The sequence below is a fragment of the Terrapene carolina genome, unplaced genomic scaffold, assembly GCF_002925995.2.
Source record: "Terrapene carolina triunguis isolate 2854851 unplaced genomic scaffold, T_m_triunguis-2.0 Scaffold139, whole genome shotgun sequence".
Taxonomy (NCBI): Eukaryota; Metazoa; Chordata; order Testudines; family Emydidae; genus Terrapene; species Terrapene triunguis.
In genome coordinates this window covers 8,022,661-8,040,467 of record NW_020664490.1, presented here as the reverse complement: position 1 = coordinate 8,040,467, position 17,807 = coordinate 8,022,661, and the positions used below count along the sequence as shown (strand labels likewise).

Genomic DNA, 17,807 nt, shown 5'->3' with positions numbered 1-17,807 from the left:
TTCCAATTTTAATACATCTTTTTTGAGATGGGGTGACCACATCTGCATGCAGTATTCAAGATGTGGGCATACATTCATTTATATAGAGGCAATATCATATTTTGTCTTATTATCTATCCCTTTCCTAATGATTCACAACATTCTGTTAGCTTGTTTGATTGCTAATGCACATTGAATGGATAGTTTCAGAAAACTATTCATAATGACTCCAAGATCTCTTTCTTAAGTAGTAACAGCTAATTTAGACCCCATCATTTCATATGTATAGTTGGGATTAGGTTTTCCAATGTGCATTACTTTCAATTATCAAAATTGAATTTCATCTGCCATTTTGTTGGCCTGTCATCCAGTTTTGTGAAATCCCTTTGTAACTCTTTGCAGTCTACTATGAACTTAACTATCTTGAGTAGCTTTTTATCATCTGTAAATTTTGCCACCTCACTTTTTGCCCCTTTTTCCAGATCATTTATGAGCATGTTGAAGAGTATTGGTCCCAGTACAGACCCCTGGGGAATACCACTATTTACCGCACTCCATTCTGAAAACTGACCATTTATTCCTATCCTTTGTTTCCTATCTTTTAACCAGTTACTGATCTGTGAGAGGACCTTCTCTCTTATCCCATGACAGCTTACTTTGCTCAAGAGTCTTTGGTGAGGGACCTTGTTAAAGGCTTTCTGAAAATCTATATCCATGAGATCACCTTTGTCCACGTTTGTTGACCCCTTGATTAGTTCCTTGATGCCTGTGCAGGCAAGCCCATTACTCCCAACAAGGCCATGACACACTGTATGAGTACAGATGACCCCATGCTGTTGGCTGGACCAACAGCAGGCTTGGTGGGCCAGTGGTGGCTGAGGACTGCAGGTCTCTCAATGGCACACCTGAGAGGGGAAGGGTCTCTGGTTGAGGACATGGAGAATAACGTCCGCCCTGGTGAAGGCTCGGAGGAGTAGAATTCCTCTAGGGATGGCATCAACGTACAACGCACTAACTCTGTACTGGTGCTGACGGTCATCTTGGTGCCAACAATGGACCTGGGTTTGCACGAGTCTGATGCCTCCAGGCCGGCATCAATGCGGAGGTCACTGCGGTAGAGACTGCTGCACTGCAGTCTGCTCCTTGATGCTGTGTGGGGCTTGGACAATTTTACTCTGAGGTTTTGCTATGTCTGTCCCCACACAGGAGCTCACTGAGTTCCTTCTTGAGCTTCTGCCTTTGTGCTCAGACTGTCTGCTTTCAGCACTTGACTTCAACACCTGAGATGTTACTACCAGGTTTAGTGTCAAAAGCTGAGGTCAGTTTTGATATTGGTGCTGGGTCTTTCCTTAGTGTCTCTTCTTCAAAGTAGTCTTAAGTGCCTAGAAGCTCATAGGGTAATAAGTAATAGCCAACATGGATTGGACTAGAACAAATCATGCCAAGCCCACCTTATTTTCTTCTTTCACATGGTTACTGGCCCAGTGGATGGCGGAAAGTAGTAGATGTGATATATCTTATGTTCTTATCTTGATTTTATAAGGTTTTTGACACAGTGCCACATGACATTCTTATAAATAAAATAGGGAAATGTGGCCTAGATGAAATAACTATCGTATAAGAGAGCACTGGGCCTGGTGCAAGACCTGAGGCCAGCTCATGTATCAGACAGTCAATCTGTAAGCATCTGAGTCTCTTGCAGAGAGACTAGTCCATCGTAGGATGGACGGTCTTCAAGCCTACAGGTTTCAAATCCACCATTTAAAAAGCCCTGCGATAGGGAGGGTCAGATCAAACAAAGTTTGATCCAGACAGCTAGTTATCAGTTCATGACAGTCAAAACAGGATCTCAAAAATGGTTCTAACGATTTGAAGAATATTTCAAAGAAGTTTAGCTTGATTTCAGAACCAGCAGATTGGACATTCAAAGAATTTCAGGGTTGGAAGGGACCTCAGGAGGTCGTCTAGTCCAATTCCCTGCTCAAAGCAGGACCAATCCCCAACTAAATCATCCCAGCCAGAGCTTTGTCAAGCTGGGCCTTAAAAACCTCTAAGGAAGGAGATTCCACCACCTATCTAGGTAACCCATTCCAGTGATTCACCACCCTCCTAACGAAAAAGTTTTTCCTAATATCTAACCTAAACCTCTCCTACTAGAGTTTCATCTTGCTGCCCTGGGAGGGAAGAGGTAATTGAGGGATGATGGTGGCTGTTCTGCCTTTTACACTCTTGTACAGAAGCATGAGGTGGTACAGGGTGCCTATTGACTTTAAGTGGTGTGTGGAGGAGATATTGGCCCAACAAAGGCTGTTTGGTTGAGCTTGATATTGATTTACATACTTGTACATTTTTTAAAATTATAATCTTGCCTTTACATTTTCTAATTTCTTAATGGATTAGCTTTCATTAACCACAGACTTATTTTAACGTTTTCCTCTGACATTACCGATACATATTTTCATGGCCTTAAATATACTGGTCTTAGAATTTCTTTAAGTTTCTATAGTTATGTTTATAAAACATTCCAATGATTGCTGTGGTGCAGGAATCCTTTTGTTACTAATCCCCACCCTGAAGTCTTCAGAACTCAAAGAACAATCTGCAAACCTTTGCCCAATGTAGGGTTTACAATCCCTACATAGGACTCACATTTTTCACGACCACTGTATATAATAAATTATTAATCCACCAAATTTTCCTAAATTAGTCAAATATACCAGTTGCCACTGAAACATACAGAAAAAAATAGATTTAGCCAATCCTAGGACAAGCCAAAAACACAGGCCAATCGAAGAATCAAAGGGAAACTTTAAAAAAGAAGTTATTTTAAACAAAATCTAAAATTATCCAAGTTGCCTTAACATTTCTAAAAAGGTCCTACATTGGCAACAGATTATTATGGCCATTTTCACATGTTTATTTAATTCTGGTGAAATTAGGCATATGGGCCCAAACTGGCATTATAGTGGAAAACTAGCTACAGCCTTAATTAGTCTCTCTCCGTAATGATTCATAAAACATATTAAGCACTAAACTGCCATGGTATATGGGGGAAGGACCAGTCCCCATAATTCCCTTAGTGCCGGAGACTACAATTGTAGGACACACATAGGATTAGAAGGAAGGCTCTGGAACACACCAGCACAAGGGCCAGACAAATTTGACACCATGTGCTTTTAAACCATTAATCTTGTTTCCTATTAACTAATGAACTAAAATCTAAATTAAAACTGAACTAAATCTAAACTAAAATGAACACTTTGTTCATAATGCTGTCGTATGTAACAATACCTTTACATTAGCTCTTGAATTTTAATTTACAGTCTAACTTTGAGCAAACACCTCATTAAAAAGGTTGTAATACTTTTTTGTAACAGTATACTCTATTTTAACAACTTGTGTTACGCAAAATTAGTTGTAAAATGTGTATAACCTTTCATTAGCTGAGATATCTCTTAAATGAAATTTATTACAAATTTAGAGTTACTTTTTATTTACTGAAATACTATGCAAAAATCAATCACTATTTTTACAGCCTAGTCAGGGTCTGCATACAAGCTAGCAGACTTGTATTTGCATTTGCTGAGAATTACTTTTATTTATTTTTCTTACCACTCACTGCTGCATGCTGCTTCAGATATTCTCTTCTCACGTTTATGTTTTTCACAAGGCACTGCCTAGCATGTGCTCTTCTTTCCTTCACTGGGTCTTTTGCACACAGCGCACAAATGGCCATATATTCCAGAGGGAGCCGTAGTCGGGAAAGGCCTTTGTGGAGTTTCTGAGCAAATATTTGTCTAACTTGGTAACACTCATCCTGTTTAAAAAAAAAAAATGAAAAAGAAAAAGAAAAAACTAAGCATTTTTACATATAATACAGACATTTAGAAGTTACACACAAAAATGAATGATGGTATGTATGAAAAAAATCAATCCATCCCCTTGCAGCCATAAAATTCTTCCTATTCTATAGAAAAGGAAGATCTCTTCATCCCGCCCCAGGAACTCACTAGGATTCAACTGGATGTATCCTAAAGGACAGAAAATCCCCTATAGATCAAGAAGAATGTTGAAGTACAGGTTTAGGTCCAACCTTGAAGCCCTTTTAAGGCCCACTTAAGAAGCATGTGCCTAACTTTTAAGCACATGAGCATTCCCTCCCATTGACTTCAAAGGGACTGCTTGCAAACGTAAACACGTTTAAGTACCTTGCTGAATCAGGACCAAAAATAAGGAGTTCCACTGAAGTAATAAAGCCTTTATTGATAGTTAAAACAAACAATAAAACAATGTGGAAATGTAAAGTGGTAAAATCAAAATAGATTTTCAGGCCACTGAAAAGCACCTGACAAACTCTAACTCCCTGCTTAACTTAAGCTTTCTACCTCTCCTGCTTAGTCAAGAGACGTCCAACTAAAGTTTACAAATATTTTTATAATGGCAAAAGATATCCTCCCCTTTAGTCTTGGTTCCGGAAAATTCACTATATAATAACATAGTTCCAATTATTAGAACTATAACGTGAAAAGTCATACATTATCTGTTAAACAGTGCAAAATTAATTCAGCAATAGACAACAAAAGGTGCGTAATTAGAGCACCAAATGCAGAGAGCATGCCAGTAATTTGAACAAGTTATTATAACATGGTACAGTTTCAAAAATATACCCAACCAGCACAGGAGCACAGTGAGTGTCTGAAGTACTGCTAGGAGAAAGACCATAGATCAGAAAGTTTTTTTCCCCAAAACAAAAGGAGAAAAATAAACTTTCCACTTTTAGAATATTCCCTGCAAATTAATCTAAGAAGCACCATTGGGCTGTGGCTTTATCAGTTGGCATCCTAACCTGTGACTAGAATCAACTGATGCTACTAAGCAGAGGATGAGAATTAAAAAGGGGTGGGACTGAATGTCTAACTAAGAAATGGGCTCCAATACCAAAGGGTTACTCTAAACATGTGTGTACAAAAGTCTGAACTGGAATATTTGACACCCAGGTATAGCTTTTTATTCCACCTAGGTGATATAGATTGTTGTTCCATTAAGCATCCGTAGTACCACCTCCTGGAAACACAAAAGTCATTAAACTATATTAGCTGCTCTAGCACCAGGCACAGAAAGAAAGGTTATTTACTTTACAGTAACTAGAGTTCTTCAAGTTGTGTGGTACCTATCTGTATTAGACTGCAGGAATGCATGTGCCCCACGTCTCACACCAGAAGATTCTTGCAAGCAGTGTCTGTTGGAGCACACCTGTACCCCTATCCTCCTTATGCTCCAAACCAAGGGCATAAGAGACAGTGTGGACCAACCGACTGCCTCTCCAGTACCTTTCTACAATGAAAAACCTTAGCAATGCTCTGCAGCAGAGGGAAAGGAGGGCGTATAGTGGAATACAGACAGGGACCACACACCTTAATGTAACTGGAGTTCTTAAAGACAAGTAACCTTTCTTTCTCTGAGTGAAGGCCCCTATGTGTATCCCACCATGGGTGATTCACAAGCAGTATTCATTGAGGAAAAGCATGCAAGGACCTCTGCTCTACCACTAATTGGAGGACTGCTCTACAACTGATGCAGCTTTTGGCAGAAGTCTGCACCAGGGCATAGTGTCTTGTGAAAGTGTGAACAGAGCTCCATGTTGCCACTTTACAAATTTCCATTAAAGGAACCTCTTGGAGCAAGGCTACTGATGCAGTCTGTGTTCTAGTCAAGCGGTCCCTTACCCCTCATGGGAAAGAGGTTGCTGTTAACTCGTAACAGAGTATGATGCAATCAGAAATCCATTTGGACAGGCTTTGGGATGAATCACTTACAAGTTCCACAAAGGATACGAACAATCTAGGTGATTTCCTAAAGGACTTATTCCTTTGCAGGTAGAATGCCAAAGGTTGATGGACACCCAGAGTGAAGCCACTTCTCCTCACTGGAGGCTTGCGGCTTTGGGAAGAACACAGGTAAGAAAATAATCTGATTTAGACGGAATTCTGAGATCATCTTGGGGGTGAAATTTGGGTGTAATCTCAGGGAGACACTGCCCCTATGCAAGACTGTGTAAGGCAGATCAGTCTTAAGGACCTCCAGCTCACCTACTCTTCTGGCTAAAATAACGGCCATCAGAAAGACAAGCTTCACTGATAGGTGGGCAAAGGAACATTTGGGTAAGGGTTCAAAGGAAGTCTTTGTTAACGCTGAGAAGACTCAACTGAGGTCCTAAATCAGGGTAAGATTTCAGTATCGTAAGAAAGGTACTATTGATAAGCCCTTTAGAAAACGTACTGTAACAGGATGGGTGAAGATTAAGTGGTTGTCAACTGCACAGTGACAGATGCTGATAAGCAGCTAAATGCATCCGTAGGGAGCTAAGAAATAGACCAATGACTTTAAGAAGAGGAGATATTCCAAGATGATAGGGATGTCAGAATCCTCTGGTGTTACCCAACAATGTTGACACCAGATACAAAATCTTTTCCACTTTGCCATGTAGCACTTTTTTGTGGACTCCTTCCCTACGACTATTATAGATGGATTGAACTGCTTCTGACCATGTCTTTTCTAGGTTTGTTGCCCATATGAATGAATACCAGGCATTTAGGTGTACGGATGCAGGACTGGAATGACTGATCTTGCCTTTGTCTTGGATCAACAGGTCTGGGAAGAGCTGGATATGGATGCATGAATGTGCTGACATCTGGAGAATGATGGGAAACCAGAATTGTCTATGCCACCTGGGAACAAATCAGGATCACCAATGCTCCCTCTTGCTTGTTCTCTCTTAGAATCTAAGGTAAAAGTGGAATAGGTGGGAAGGCTTATGTTAGTTGCCCTGACAATAGAACCAGACATGTGTCTCCCCTACAGCCCTGACCTTGAGATCCCCTGGAACAGAAGGCTGGACATTTCTTGTTCTCCTGAGATGCAAACAAGGCCCAAGATGGGGACCTCCATTGTCTAAATACATTCTGACCCACCAAATTGTGTATTTCCCATTTGTGATCCCTGGCAAGTGCCTGCTGAGGCTGTCTGCTAACTTATGTATCCCTGTTAGATGCATTGCTGAGATGACCATCTAGTGATAAATATATCAGTTCCAAAGATTGACTGCTTGTATACAAAGATGGGTGGACCTTGCTTCCCCTTGTCTGTTGATGTAGAACACTGCTGTCACATTGTTTGACTTGACTTGAACATTCAGGATTCGAATGAACAGAAGAAATCATCTGTAGGCCTTGTGAACTGCTATAGCTCCAGGAGATTTATGTACAATTGGAACTCTTGTGAGGGAGAGGTTCATGTAACTTGGGCTACATGTTCATCTAGATAGGCTTTCCATACTACCAAAGAAGCATCTATGATCAGTCTCTTTGCAGGCGGAGGAGATACAAAGGGCTCCCACAAGCACACACAGCCTCCTTGTTCTCCCACCATGAGAGGGAAGCTCGCACTCTTGGGGGGAGCAAGACTAATTTGTCTAGAATGTGTTTGCTCAGCATACAGACTGCCCTTAATCAAGGCTGCACACATGGATGGTGAAGTCTCATGAAGGATATCACATAAGTAACTGAAGCCATAGGTCTTAAGACAGATGAGGCACATGCAAACTGATGTCTATGGACTCAGCTGAAGCTGAGTGACTAGATCCTTTATGGATTGGAGTCTGTCCTGAGGTAGGTAAACTTTGGCATTGAGAATCCAGCATCATCCTGATAAAAATCTATATAGTCTATGGTGGAACTAAAATGGGACTTTTCAATGTTTACTTTAAGTCCCAATGAACACAGAAGATTAAGTACCATGTTGTTGAGGCAGGGAAAAGCTGATGAGTCCCAGTGGCAGAAGTGGGCTACCACTTTCAACAACACTTTTGTGAATATACTTGCAACTGTCACAAGGCCGAAGGGGAGCACTCTGTATTGATTATGATCTACAGTGAATCTCAGGAATCTTCTGTGTGCAAGATGGATGTAGGTATCCTTTAAATTGACAACTGAGAACCAACTGGCTTTGTTCAGTGAGGGAGTTATTGAGGCCAGGATGACCATTCTGAACTTTAATCGTTGGATGAAGGCATTCAACCATATGAGATTTAAGGTGGGTTTCCATCCTCCTTTCTTTTGGGGGATGAGGAAGTATTCTGAGTAAAATACCTTCCTCCTGTGTTGAGGCCGGTTCTATTGTTCCCAGATAGTGCAGGGAGCGTTCTTCTTGACTGAGAATCCTCTCCTGAGAAGAGTCCCTGGCTAGGTCCACACTACCCGCCCGATTCGGCAGGTAGAGATCGATCTTCTGGGATCGATTTATTGTGTCTCATCTGGACGCGATAAATTGATCCCAGAAGCGCTCCCCCGTCGACTGCGGAACTCCTGCTCGCCGAGAGGAGGAAGCGCTGTCGACGGGGGAGCTTGCCTGCGCCGTGTGGACCCGCAGTAAGTAAACTTAGTTCGATCTAGGAAACGTCGACTTCAGCTACGCTATTCTCGTAGCTGAAGTTGCGTTTCCTAGATCGATCCCCCGCACCAATGTGGACCAGCCCCCTGAAGAGAGACGGGGAAGAAGGTTTGGAGGGGAAAAGGAAAGAAATTCTATAGTGTTGCCAGTATAGATGATCTCCAGGACTCATTTGTCTGTCATTAAAAGATATCAAGCTTGGCAAAAATGAGCTAGGCAGCTACCAAATTGGGTGCTGGAGTCCTGAAGAGAGAGATCTGGTAGATGGATTGATTTGCAGCTCTCAAAGATCTTGTCATAAGTGCTTTCTAATGGGAGGTTGGGGTTGGAAGGAGGGTGAAGGGGGAACATTATGCTTGCTCCACCGCACCCTCTGCCGCTTGTAACCCTTTTGATGATAAAAGGGTTGAGGAGCTGGTCACTGCTTGTATGTTTGCAAACTGGTATGGTATTTCTCTCTGGCTCTGGAGTGTAGCTAGCCAGTGAGTGACCGACTGCCCTTTGGTCCTTTAGGGAATATAACATCTCATCTGTCTTTTCACTGAACAAACTGTTTCCCTCAAAGGGCAGATTTTCCATCATGGATTGGATTTCTTTGGGAAATCTGCAGGATTAAGTCCACAATGCCCGAAAGATGACTATAAATATAGATGCCAGCCAGTAGGAGGCTGTATCCACTGTATTGCCTGAGGCCTGAAGGGAAGATCTAGCCAGCAGTTTGCCCTCCATGATGAGCACTTTGAATTGCAGCGTATCCTCCGGCGGAGTGCGTCAGTGAATTCTCAAGCTTAGTATAATTAATGTGGTGATACTTTGACATTAGTGCCTGATAGGATTTTACTTCAACCAGCTTCCCATTCCGCATAGCAAATTTTCTCCCTGAGAGATCTAAATGTTTTTAACTTTTCTACTAGGAGGAGTGGATCTCAGCTGACTGCCTGCCTCTTTCAGTGAAGCTTGAATTACTAATGAATTCAGAGCAGGGTGGGTAAATAAAATTCTGCTCCTATAGCTGGCATGAAGTACCTCTCCATTTCCCCCTCCCCCCTCCCAGGAGTAGAGTTACACATGGCCAGGGTGTTGCAGACCATCTTGGCCAGTTCTAAGACTGCCTCCTTAATGGGAAATGGCACCTTGCTGGGACCAACCCTTTGGGGAACATCCAGAAGTTTAAGAGGAGTGTCCAACACTTTCGCCACAGGGATCCGGAATGTGCCTGTGATCCTCCTTAGTGGGTCTTGAAATTGTCTTTAGTCATCAGCTGGAGAAGGTGAGACTGGTGCAACCACTTTGTCTGGGGATGATGACGATAACACCAACAAAGCTGGTGGTTCTCTTGGATCCAGTTCTTCCTCTTCCTCCATTAATGCCTGAGGTGGTTAAGGCTCCTCTCTGGGAGGGGAGAGTTGTCTAGATTCATGATAGGATCATAAAGACTTGGGATATAATGTGCACGGGTCTCACAAGCCTCAATAAGGTCAGTGCAAGGGGTCAAAAGGAAATTGAGGTGTGTACCACTAGTACTGAGGTGCATGATTTCTCCTATGCAACAGGGATGGTGTCCAAGAGGCTCTAGATCAGGGGTGGCCAACCTGTGGTTCCGGAGCCACATGCGGCTCTTCAGAAGTTAATATGCGGCTCCTTGTATAAGCACCGACTCCAGGGCTGGAGCTAAAGGCACCAACTTTCCAATGTGCCAGGGGGTGTTCACTGTTCAACCCCTGGCTCTGCCATAGGCCCTGCCCCCACTCCACCCCTTTCTGAGCCTGCCATGTCCTCGCTCTCCCCCCTCCCGAGCCTCCTGCATGCCACGAAACAGCTGATCAGGAGGTGTGGGGAGGGAGGGGGAGGCGCTGATCGGCGGGGCTGCAGGTGGGCAGGAGGCGCTTGGGGGGGGGGAAGCTGATGGGGGGCTGCTGATGTATTACTGTGGATCTCTGGCAATGTACATTGGTAAATTCTGGCTCCTTCTCAGGCTCAGGTTGGCCACCCCTGCTCTAGATCCTCTGTCTGGACTAATCCCATGACCCAATGGGAGTGGACATGCTCTCCCACTAACACATGACTTGCCAGAGAAAAAGGCAGCTTCTGACTCCAAGGGCAATGCTGTCAGTACCAAGGGCATTGTTATGCCCCAGCTAGTAGAGGTTATCAGTGAGCAACTCACTCTTGCTTGTATGCATTAGATAAATAGTATGGGGACTTCCCTTGTCATGATCAGCTTTGACAGGACTGGGGATTCTGGGTCCAAAAGGATAGCAATGCCCTTAGGGATGATGTAACTATCCCCAGATGGAAGGGGATGGAAAGGACGTCTTTCTTTCCACAGGACTGGCAGTGTTGGCCTTGTGCCTGTCTTACTATGGTGTAATGGTACCATTGATGTAGGAGGCATCCACTTCTGTTTCTCTCTTACTGGTACCAAGGATGGTCCTGCTCCTGCAGATAGTGAAGTTTCAGGCGCTCTTGCTCTTCAGAACTGGGAGACTTGTACCATGTTCCTTGTGCACTCCTGACATGTCTGCACCAGGGTGAGGAGTCTCATCCAACATGCAAGAAGGCAGAGAAGAGGCCCTCTTCTTGGATGAGGACCTGGAGGGGGATTTCTCTCATTTCTTATGAAAGTGTTTCCTCTCTCTCATGCCACTGTTTGGAGAAGTCCTTACTTCTGCTCCCACTGGCCTCAGAGTCGGATATCACCATGCTTGCAGGTGTGCTTCTCGGTGCTTCTGCCCCATGTACAGGAGCATATGCCAGGCCAGAGTTGGAACCATATAGTACAATTCATCAAGAATTTCCAAAGCCTATACTCATGGGCTTGACAGGCTCAGTTTGGGAAGGCTTGACTAATAGTGCATTTCAAGGGGATGTGAGCTTCTCTGAGGCACCTGATGTGGTCGTCACTGACTGGGAAGGCCAGAAGGCAGGAAACGCAGTTCTTAAACCCTGGGATCTTGGACATACTAGTCATCCCATATGAGCCTGGCCAGGGGCATATCGGGGGAGAACCCCAAGATCCTATTTACTAAAAACTATGCTTATTTAACTATAAAAACTATCTAAAAAACTATTTAGAAATATTTACAGTTCAACACAGAAGAAGCTAGCAAACACTGCAGATCCTGAAGAGGTTCTACCTCAGACCATGGGCTGTAGAAAAGAACTGAAGAGGCAGTCGGTGTAGGCCACCCCTTCTACTTTCTGTTTGGCGCATGAGCGGTGCAGGCACGGACCAACATAAACTACCAGCAAGAATCTTCCAGTTTCTGGCATGTGGAACGCATGTGCACCCACAGTGGAATTCACATAGGGACCATCAATCAAAAAAAGAATTGCTGTTAGATGTGCTGGGAGGGGAAGGAAAGCAGGAAGTGCCAAAAAGGGTGGAGGAAAATGGCAAGGAAAACTGTGGGGTTTATTTATTATTTTCAAACCTCAGAAGTAGATTAGAAGCCTAGGGGAAAAAAATGAAAGCCACAGTCCTGCCTCGAAAGAGCTTACACTCTACAGGATACTACATGAGAAGGTCATGAACAGACAAAAAAGCGGGGGAGGAAAAGTGATAGAGGGGACAAGAGTGACAAAAGTGAGATTGTTGTTACTAAGTAAAGCATTTGTGAATTTTGATGGTTCCATTAACTTTTAAATCCCACCCCCTTTTTTAAGCTCGCATCTTGTAGGAAATGAAGTAGAATTGAGTTTTTAGGACAGATCTGAAAGCAAGGAATGTGACTTGGTTAACAAGTTTGCAAAATGATTCTATGCAAAGGGGAAGATGCACAGAAGGCACAGTTTATTTAGTTGAGGGTTGGACTAGATGACCTCCTGAGGTCCCTTCCAACTCTGATATTCTATTATTCTATGACACAGAGGTGGGAATGTGAGAAAAATAAAGGTGACAGCAAGGCTGTAACCAGTGAGAGAATGGAAGTGGTGAGAAAAGAATGCAGAAGGCCTATCGCAGGGATGGGCAAACTTTTTGGCCCGAGGTCCACATCTGGGAATAGAAATTGTATGGCGTGCCATAAATGCTCACAAAATTGGGGTTGCGGTGTGGGAGAAGGTGAGGGCTCCGGCTGGAAATGCAGGCTCTGGGGTGGGGCCAGAAATGAGGAGTTCAGGGTGCGGGAGGGGGCTCTGGGTGGGGATGAGGAGTTTGGGGTGTAGGAGGGTGCTGCGGGCTGGGACCAAGGGGTTCGGAGGGCGGGAGGGGGATCAGGGGTGGGGCTTGGGGTGCGGGAAAGGGTGCAGGCTCCGGCTGGGGGTGCGGCTCTGGGATGGGGCTGGGAATGAGGGGTTTGGAGTGCAGGAGGGTGCTCTGGGCTAGGAACAAGGGGGATCAAGGCTGGGGCAGTGGGTTGGGACGTTGGGGGGGGAGGGGAAGGAGGGAGGCTCAGGGGTGCAGGCTCCGGGAAGCGCTTACCTCAAGTGGTTCACAGAAACGGCAGCCATGTCCCCCCTCTGGCTCCTACGCGGAACCACGGCCAGGCGAATCTGCACGCTGCCTCGTCCACAGGCACTGCCTTTGCAGCTCCCAGTGGCTGCAGTTCCCGGCCAATGGGAGCTGCAGGGGCCGCGTTTGGGGCTGGGGGCAGAGTGCAGAGCAGAGCCCCCTGTCTGCCCCTACATGTAGGAGCGGGACCATGCCGCTGCTTCCGGGAGCGGCCCCCGACCCTGCTCCCTGGCTGGAGCGATGGACTGGGGCCATGCCGCTCCATATCTAATGAAAAAAGTCTTCCCAAATCCCCTTCCTGAACAAGGTTTATAGCAATGAAGATCATGATATATTCTTGTTTTATATACAACTTGGTTTTTTGTTCTATTTTTTAAAAATTAGAATATTAAATTTCAGTTAGGTCCTTAGTTGTGTATTCTTTGTTCTCATTCCAATTAGTGCCATTGCTACTTTCCTATTAGTGCTTTAGTAGATTTTAAATATCAACTCTGTGCTGAGGACTCAAACATATATCTCAACTGCAGGCCCATCTGCTGTTCAGCCTGTAAACCTCTCTGGGTGTGTCTCATATATATATATTTCATCTTGGATGGTTCGCCACTCTCAGGCTCAGTATAAACCAAAACCAAGTGCATAATATTATGTCCCCAACTCTCTCCACTACCTCCATTTTGTGGTCTGACTATCCTCCCTGTTACACAGACTTAATAACCAAGGGTTGGTGGGGGGGGTGTTTTTGACTCTCTTCTCTCCTCTTTTCCCTGTGTTGGGTATGTAACCAAAGCCTATCACTTTGTCCTCTACACATTTTGAAGTCCTCAGGACAGTGTTGAAAACAGGATACTGGACTTGATGCACCAGGATGGGTTTTCTCATGTTTCCCCCTTCCTTCCAGTGCCAGTAGCCAAAATTTATTTGTCCACGCCTTAATCATCTTCCTCCTTGACTAAAGTTCCTCCAGTCTTCTAGATACTCATTGTCCCCAATTATCAAAAATCCTGGTTGTTGGTTTGATCCTCATTTCATTGTGTATCACCTCCTTTTCCTTGCTTTTAAAAATCTTACATCATTCACACCTATCTCCAGATAGGTCGGGGTGGGCAAACTATGGCCCCGCGGGCTGGATCTCGCCCACCAGCCATTTTAATCCAGCCCTTGAGCTCCTGCTGGGGAGTGGGGTCTGGGGCTTGCCCCGCTCCAGAGCTCCAGCCGGGGAGCAGGATCCGATGCTGCTCCACGCAGCTCTAGGAATGCCATATTATGTCCAATTCAGACTGTAAACTCCTGAAGGCAGAAAGCTGTACATTTTAACTGTGAAGAGCCATGAACGTATACAGCACTGTATAAATACTAGAAAACTAGAAGCAGGGGAGGCAGAGTTGAGAAATCATACGCTCTAGCTCGAGACTGAACGTCTACACTACAAATAAACAGCCCCGTAGCCCGAGTCCCATGAGCCCGAGTCAGCTGACAGAGGCCAGCAGCGGTTGTTTAATTGCAATGTAGATATTCCCTTAAGGTCTGCAGGATGAGACCTTTTTTCTGCAGACCTCAAAACAAGTCAATATCACAAAGTGAACTTTGCATGGCTCGTAAGAACCAAAGATCTCTCTAAAAATCATCATACCCCAGTGTATCTTTCTTACATTACTACGTCAGCATTAAAATGTTTGTTATCTAGCTGAAGTTTGGCAAATAGATACTAGAAGAATCTTTTAGTTGCAATGAATACCAATTTTCTAATGCTCGGTCCACTGCTCTTACTATTAGACCACACTCCTTTATTGCTTTTAGTTCCTAGTAGTATCCATCATTTCAACATAATAAAAAAAACCCTGAATTTTCAGGATCAGGAGAAACAAATTTAAAATTGAGGACAAGTTAGAATTGCAATCTGAATATTGAGAATGACTCTTCAAATGAATATTCTTAGTGATCTGAAGCCACAGATTATTAGCATACATATTAGCTGATTCAGACAGACAGACACACACTCCTCTCTCTTCCCTCCACCCCATTTCCTTACATTAACGGCTAATGCACACAGCTGGTATTGTTCTAATGTGATGATTTCATGGTAACAAGGTTCCTGTGCCAGCTTCACAATAGCACTAGCAGCAGCCAGCCTCAGACGAGACATATCGGGTTTACTGAAAAACAAGCACAGAGGTAGATGGGTTAAATTAGTGCAAGATTATTTAAGTATCTGTGTCATGGAATCAAGTTCCTCAAGTCTGAAACAATTTTTCTCCATCATGCTGAAAAATGGCTCAGGTGGAACAGTGAGGAATTTGAATGGCCTTTGCTTTCTGTACACAAAATAATTATGTAAGTAACTGAAAAGTAAAATTAGAACCTTGTAAATTAATACTTCTCATGGAATCTCTACCCATCTAGAGGTTTGCATAGTACCTCTGCTAAACCTTGTGTTATTTGCTGTATGAAAGGGATTAGTTTCCAGATTCATGACAGCATAATCACAACCTACTTAGGGTACACCTATACACTTGGGCACATTTTCCCCAAGGGAATTAATATCCTTTGTGATTTCCTCAAAGAGTTTCACATGAGGAAATGGTTCCAGTTTGCCTTATCATAACGCCTATGTATTAGCGAATGCTAGCACAATATGCATCATGTCCTCGTGTATACTAGGGCTTATGAAATCTCAGTATAATGGCTAAAGCATTCCCTCTCCTATGAAGCCAGATAAAGGGATCTGGTGAGTCAAACCAACTCTCTCTCAATGTTTTAGGAGTACCAGTAATTGATTTACATGCTCCCCTAATCAGGCATTTGCTATTTTCCAAATATGGTTGGATTTTTGGTACACTGAGTAATACTATAATGACAAAGAGATCATAAGAGTATAAAATAGTTTCAACTTATCTCTGCAAATTGGTATTGACCCAATCTGTATAAATTTATAATCAGTTTATTGCTAGCCTTCAGGGACTTTCAAAACTCTCTCTCTCTCTCTCATTTCTGGGAAATTAGCATTTCTTTTGGCCTTCTGTGCATCTAATTGTCAAAAAGAAATAGATCTCAAAGAGTCTCATGTCTCACACAGGCTCTGGCTTGGGCCTGGACTCTAGTGTTGACTGCTATAACAAGCATAGCTTTTTCCCCTGGCAACTTGTAGTAGAAAATAGATCTAATTAATGAGGGGATAAAATTTCTGATATATGAAAGATGACAAAATATTGAACGCCTTAATCTTTCTCTCAGGTATTTATGGAGCAACAGCCACCAGACTATTTTAAATCCATCTTTATCATGAAAAATATATTTAAAAGTTGGGGTGATTAGGAAGGAAAAGATTGTAACTATACTTATTAATAACCAGAACATGACAGAATACTTGGCGATTTTGAACATACTCAAATCGTCTAGTCGTGTACCGTAAAGTTTTAAGGGGGTTAGCTAACAATTTTTTTGAAGTCATGTAGAACTGGAATACTACTACAACAAAAAGGGCATGAAGAATGATTATGGAATTTTCTAGTGCACAGTGGCTTCTAACTAAAATAGAATGGAAAAAAATTGAGAGAAAAAACAAGTATGCTAATTGAGTCACATGCAATAAGTAGTATGGGTTTATAAAGAATAAATAAGTCTTGCCAGACTAGTTTGCTTTCTTTGTGGTAGAAATGTATTTGTTGGTGAAGAGAAAGGATAAGCTTAAGAACTCTTAATTTTACTCAACCATTTTACAGTATCACAAAATCTTATTTTGAAAATTAAGTCAGATTTTACATGTAAACTGGCTAAATGATTACAAAGTTCAAATTATTCATATTAAATATTATTTGTATTATAGCAGTGCACAGAAGCCAGAATAAGATCAGGGCCTAACTGTGTTAGAGATTATACAAACACATAAGAGACAGTCCCAGCCCTTAAGCGTTTATAGTCTGAATTAAAACAAGCCACAAGTGGTTGTAATAAGCAAATGAATTAAGAATGTGGGGGGGAAGGCCAGAGGGATGAGGCTAACAGCAATCACACATGGTGTATTGTATAGGAGGAGGCATTGTAAACAGAAATATGAGGATTTAAGAAAGGGGTTCTGATATAAGGCATATATTTGAAACTGCAGCAAAGTGAGACCAAATGAGTAGAAAAATTGTGGGACCGGAGTACTCAATCTTAATTTTGTGAAGTTCTGTTGTACATAATCTAAAGATGTGCCTTGAAAGCACTTGTAAAAATCAATGGCTTATAAACTTCAATGTGAACTGACATTTCCTCTCACGCCACAGACTAATAGTTAGGTATGTCAGAAAGAAATCCTCTTCTGAATGCACAGCATGTAAATGAAAGTTGTCTAACCCTCTAAATTTCTTCCAAGTCACATGGAGCGAAAGGATTCCTCTGAACAAAACAAACCCTTTGGCAATATTGGGTATCAAGCTGGAGCCCAGAGGCAGCATTATGCCTGAATCTATAAAGCAATGGCAGCCATTGAAACGGTATATTTTTCATTCATCCAACTCTTGGTTTTCCCCTGCTAGTTTCATTTTTCTGTAGGCCTTCATTCTAGATCAATGTGGATGGCATGGCCCTTCAATATTCTTTTTTCCAAAATGCAGTTTTATGAGGGGTGACTTTTGGGACTTACTGCCAGTCAGTACTTCAGTGGGGCTGGAGATCTCTTCAAATAGATTCTTGCCCTAGTATCAGTGTTCTTGCCCTAGTATCAGAATTTTAACAGCTATTTGCAGCAGCTGGTGTCCTGTGGTATTGCAATATCCTAGTGCTCTTTTCACAAATACTTAAGCAATACTGTATTTTTACATTTAATGCTTTATTTAGATCAAATAAAAACAGTATTAAAACAGCGTGGTATGGCAGCTTTAACTTAAATTGTTTTAGGTTAGCCTATTTCAATTAAGTCTCAAGCTTTTCTAAAGAAATATTTAAA

At 42.9% G+C, this 17,807-nt stretch overlaps 1 protein-coding gene across 2 annotated transcripts in view; it reads right to left on the bottom strand.

The window, feature by feature from the left end:
- The window catches only part of LOC112103154 (sister chromatid cohesion protein PDS5 homolog B), a 222,883-nt gene that overhangs the window by 47,316 nt on the left and 157,760 nt on the right, over positions 1–17,807 (bottom strand). For both annotated transcript variants that reach the window (XM_026653450.1, XM_026653451.1), the window contains exons 23-24: positions 14,910–15,033; positions 3,592–3,796 (exon numbers count right to left, since the gene is read on the bottom strand). In XM_026653450.1, coding sequence (XP_026509235.1) covers positions 3,592–3,796; positions 14,910–15,033 — 329 coding nt within the window. The remainder of the gene's footprint in view (positions 1–3,591; positions 3,797–14,909; positions 15,034–17,807) is intronic.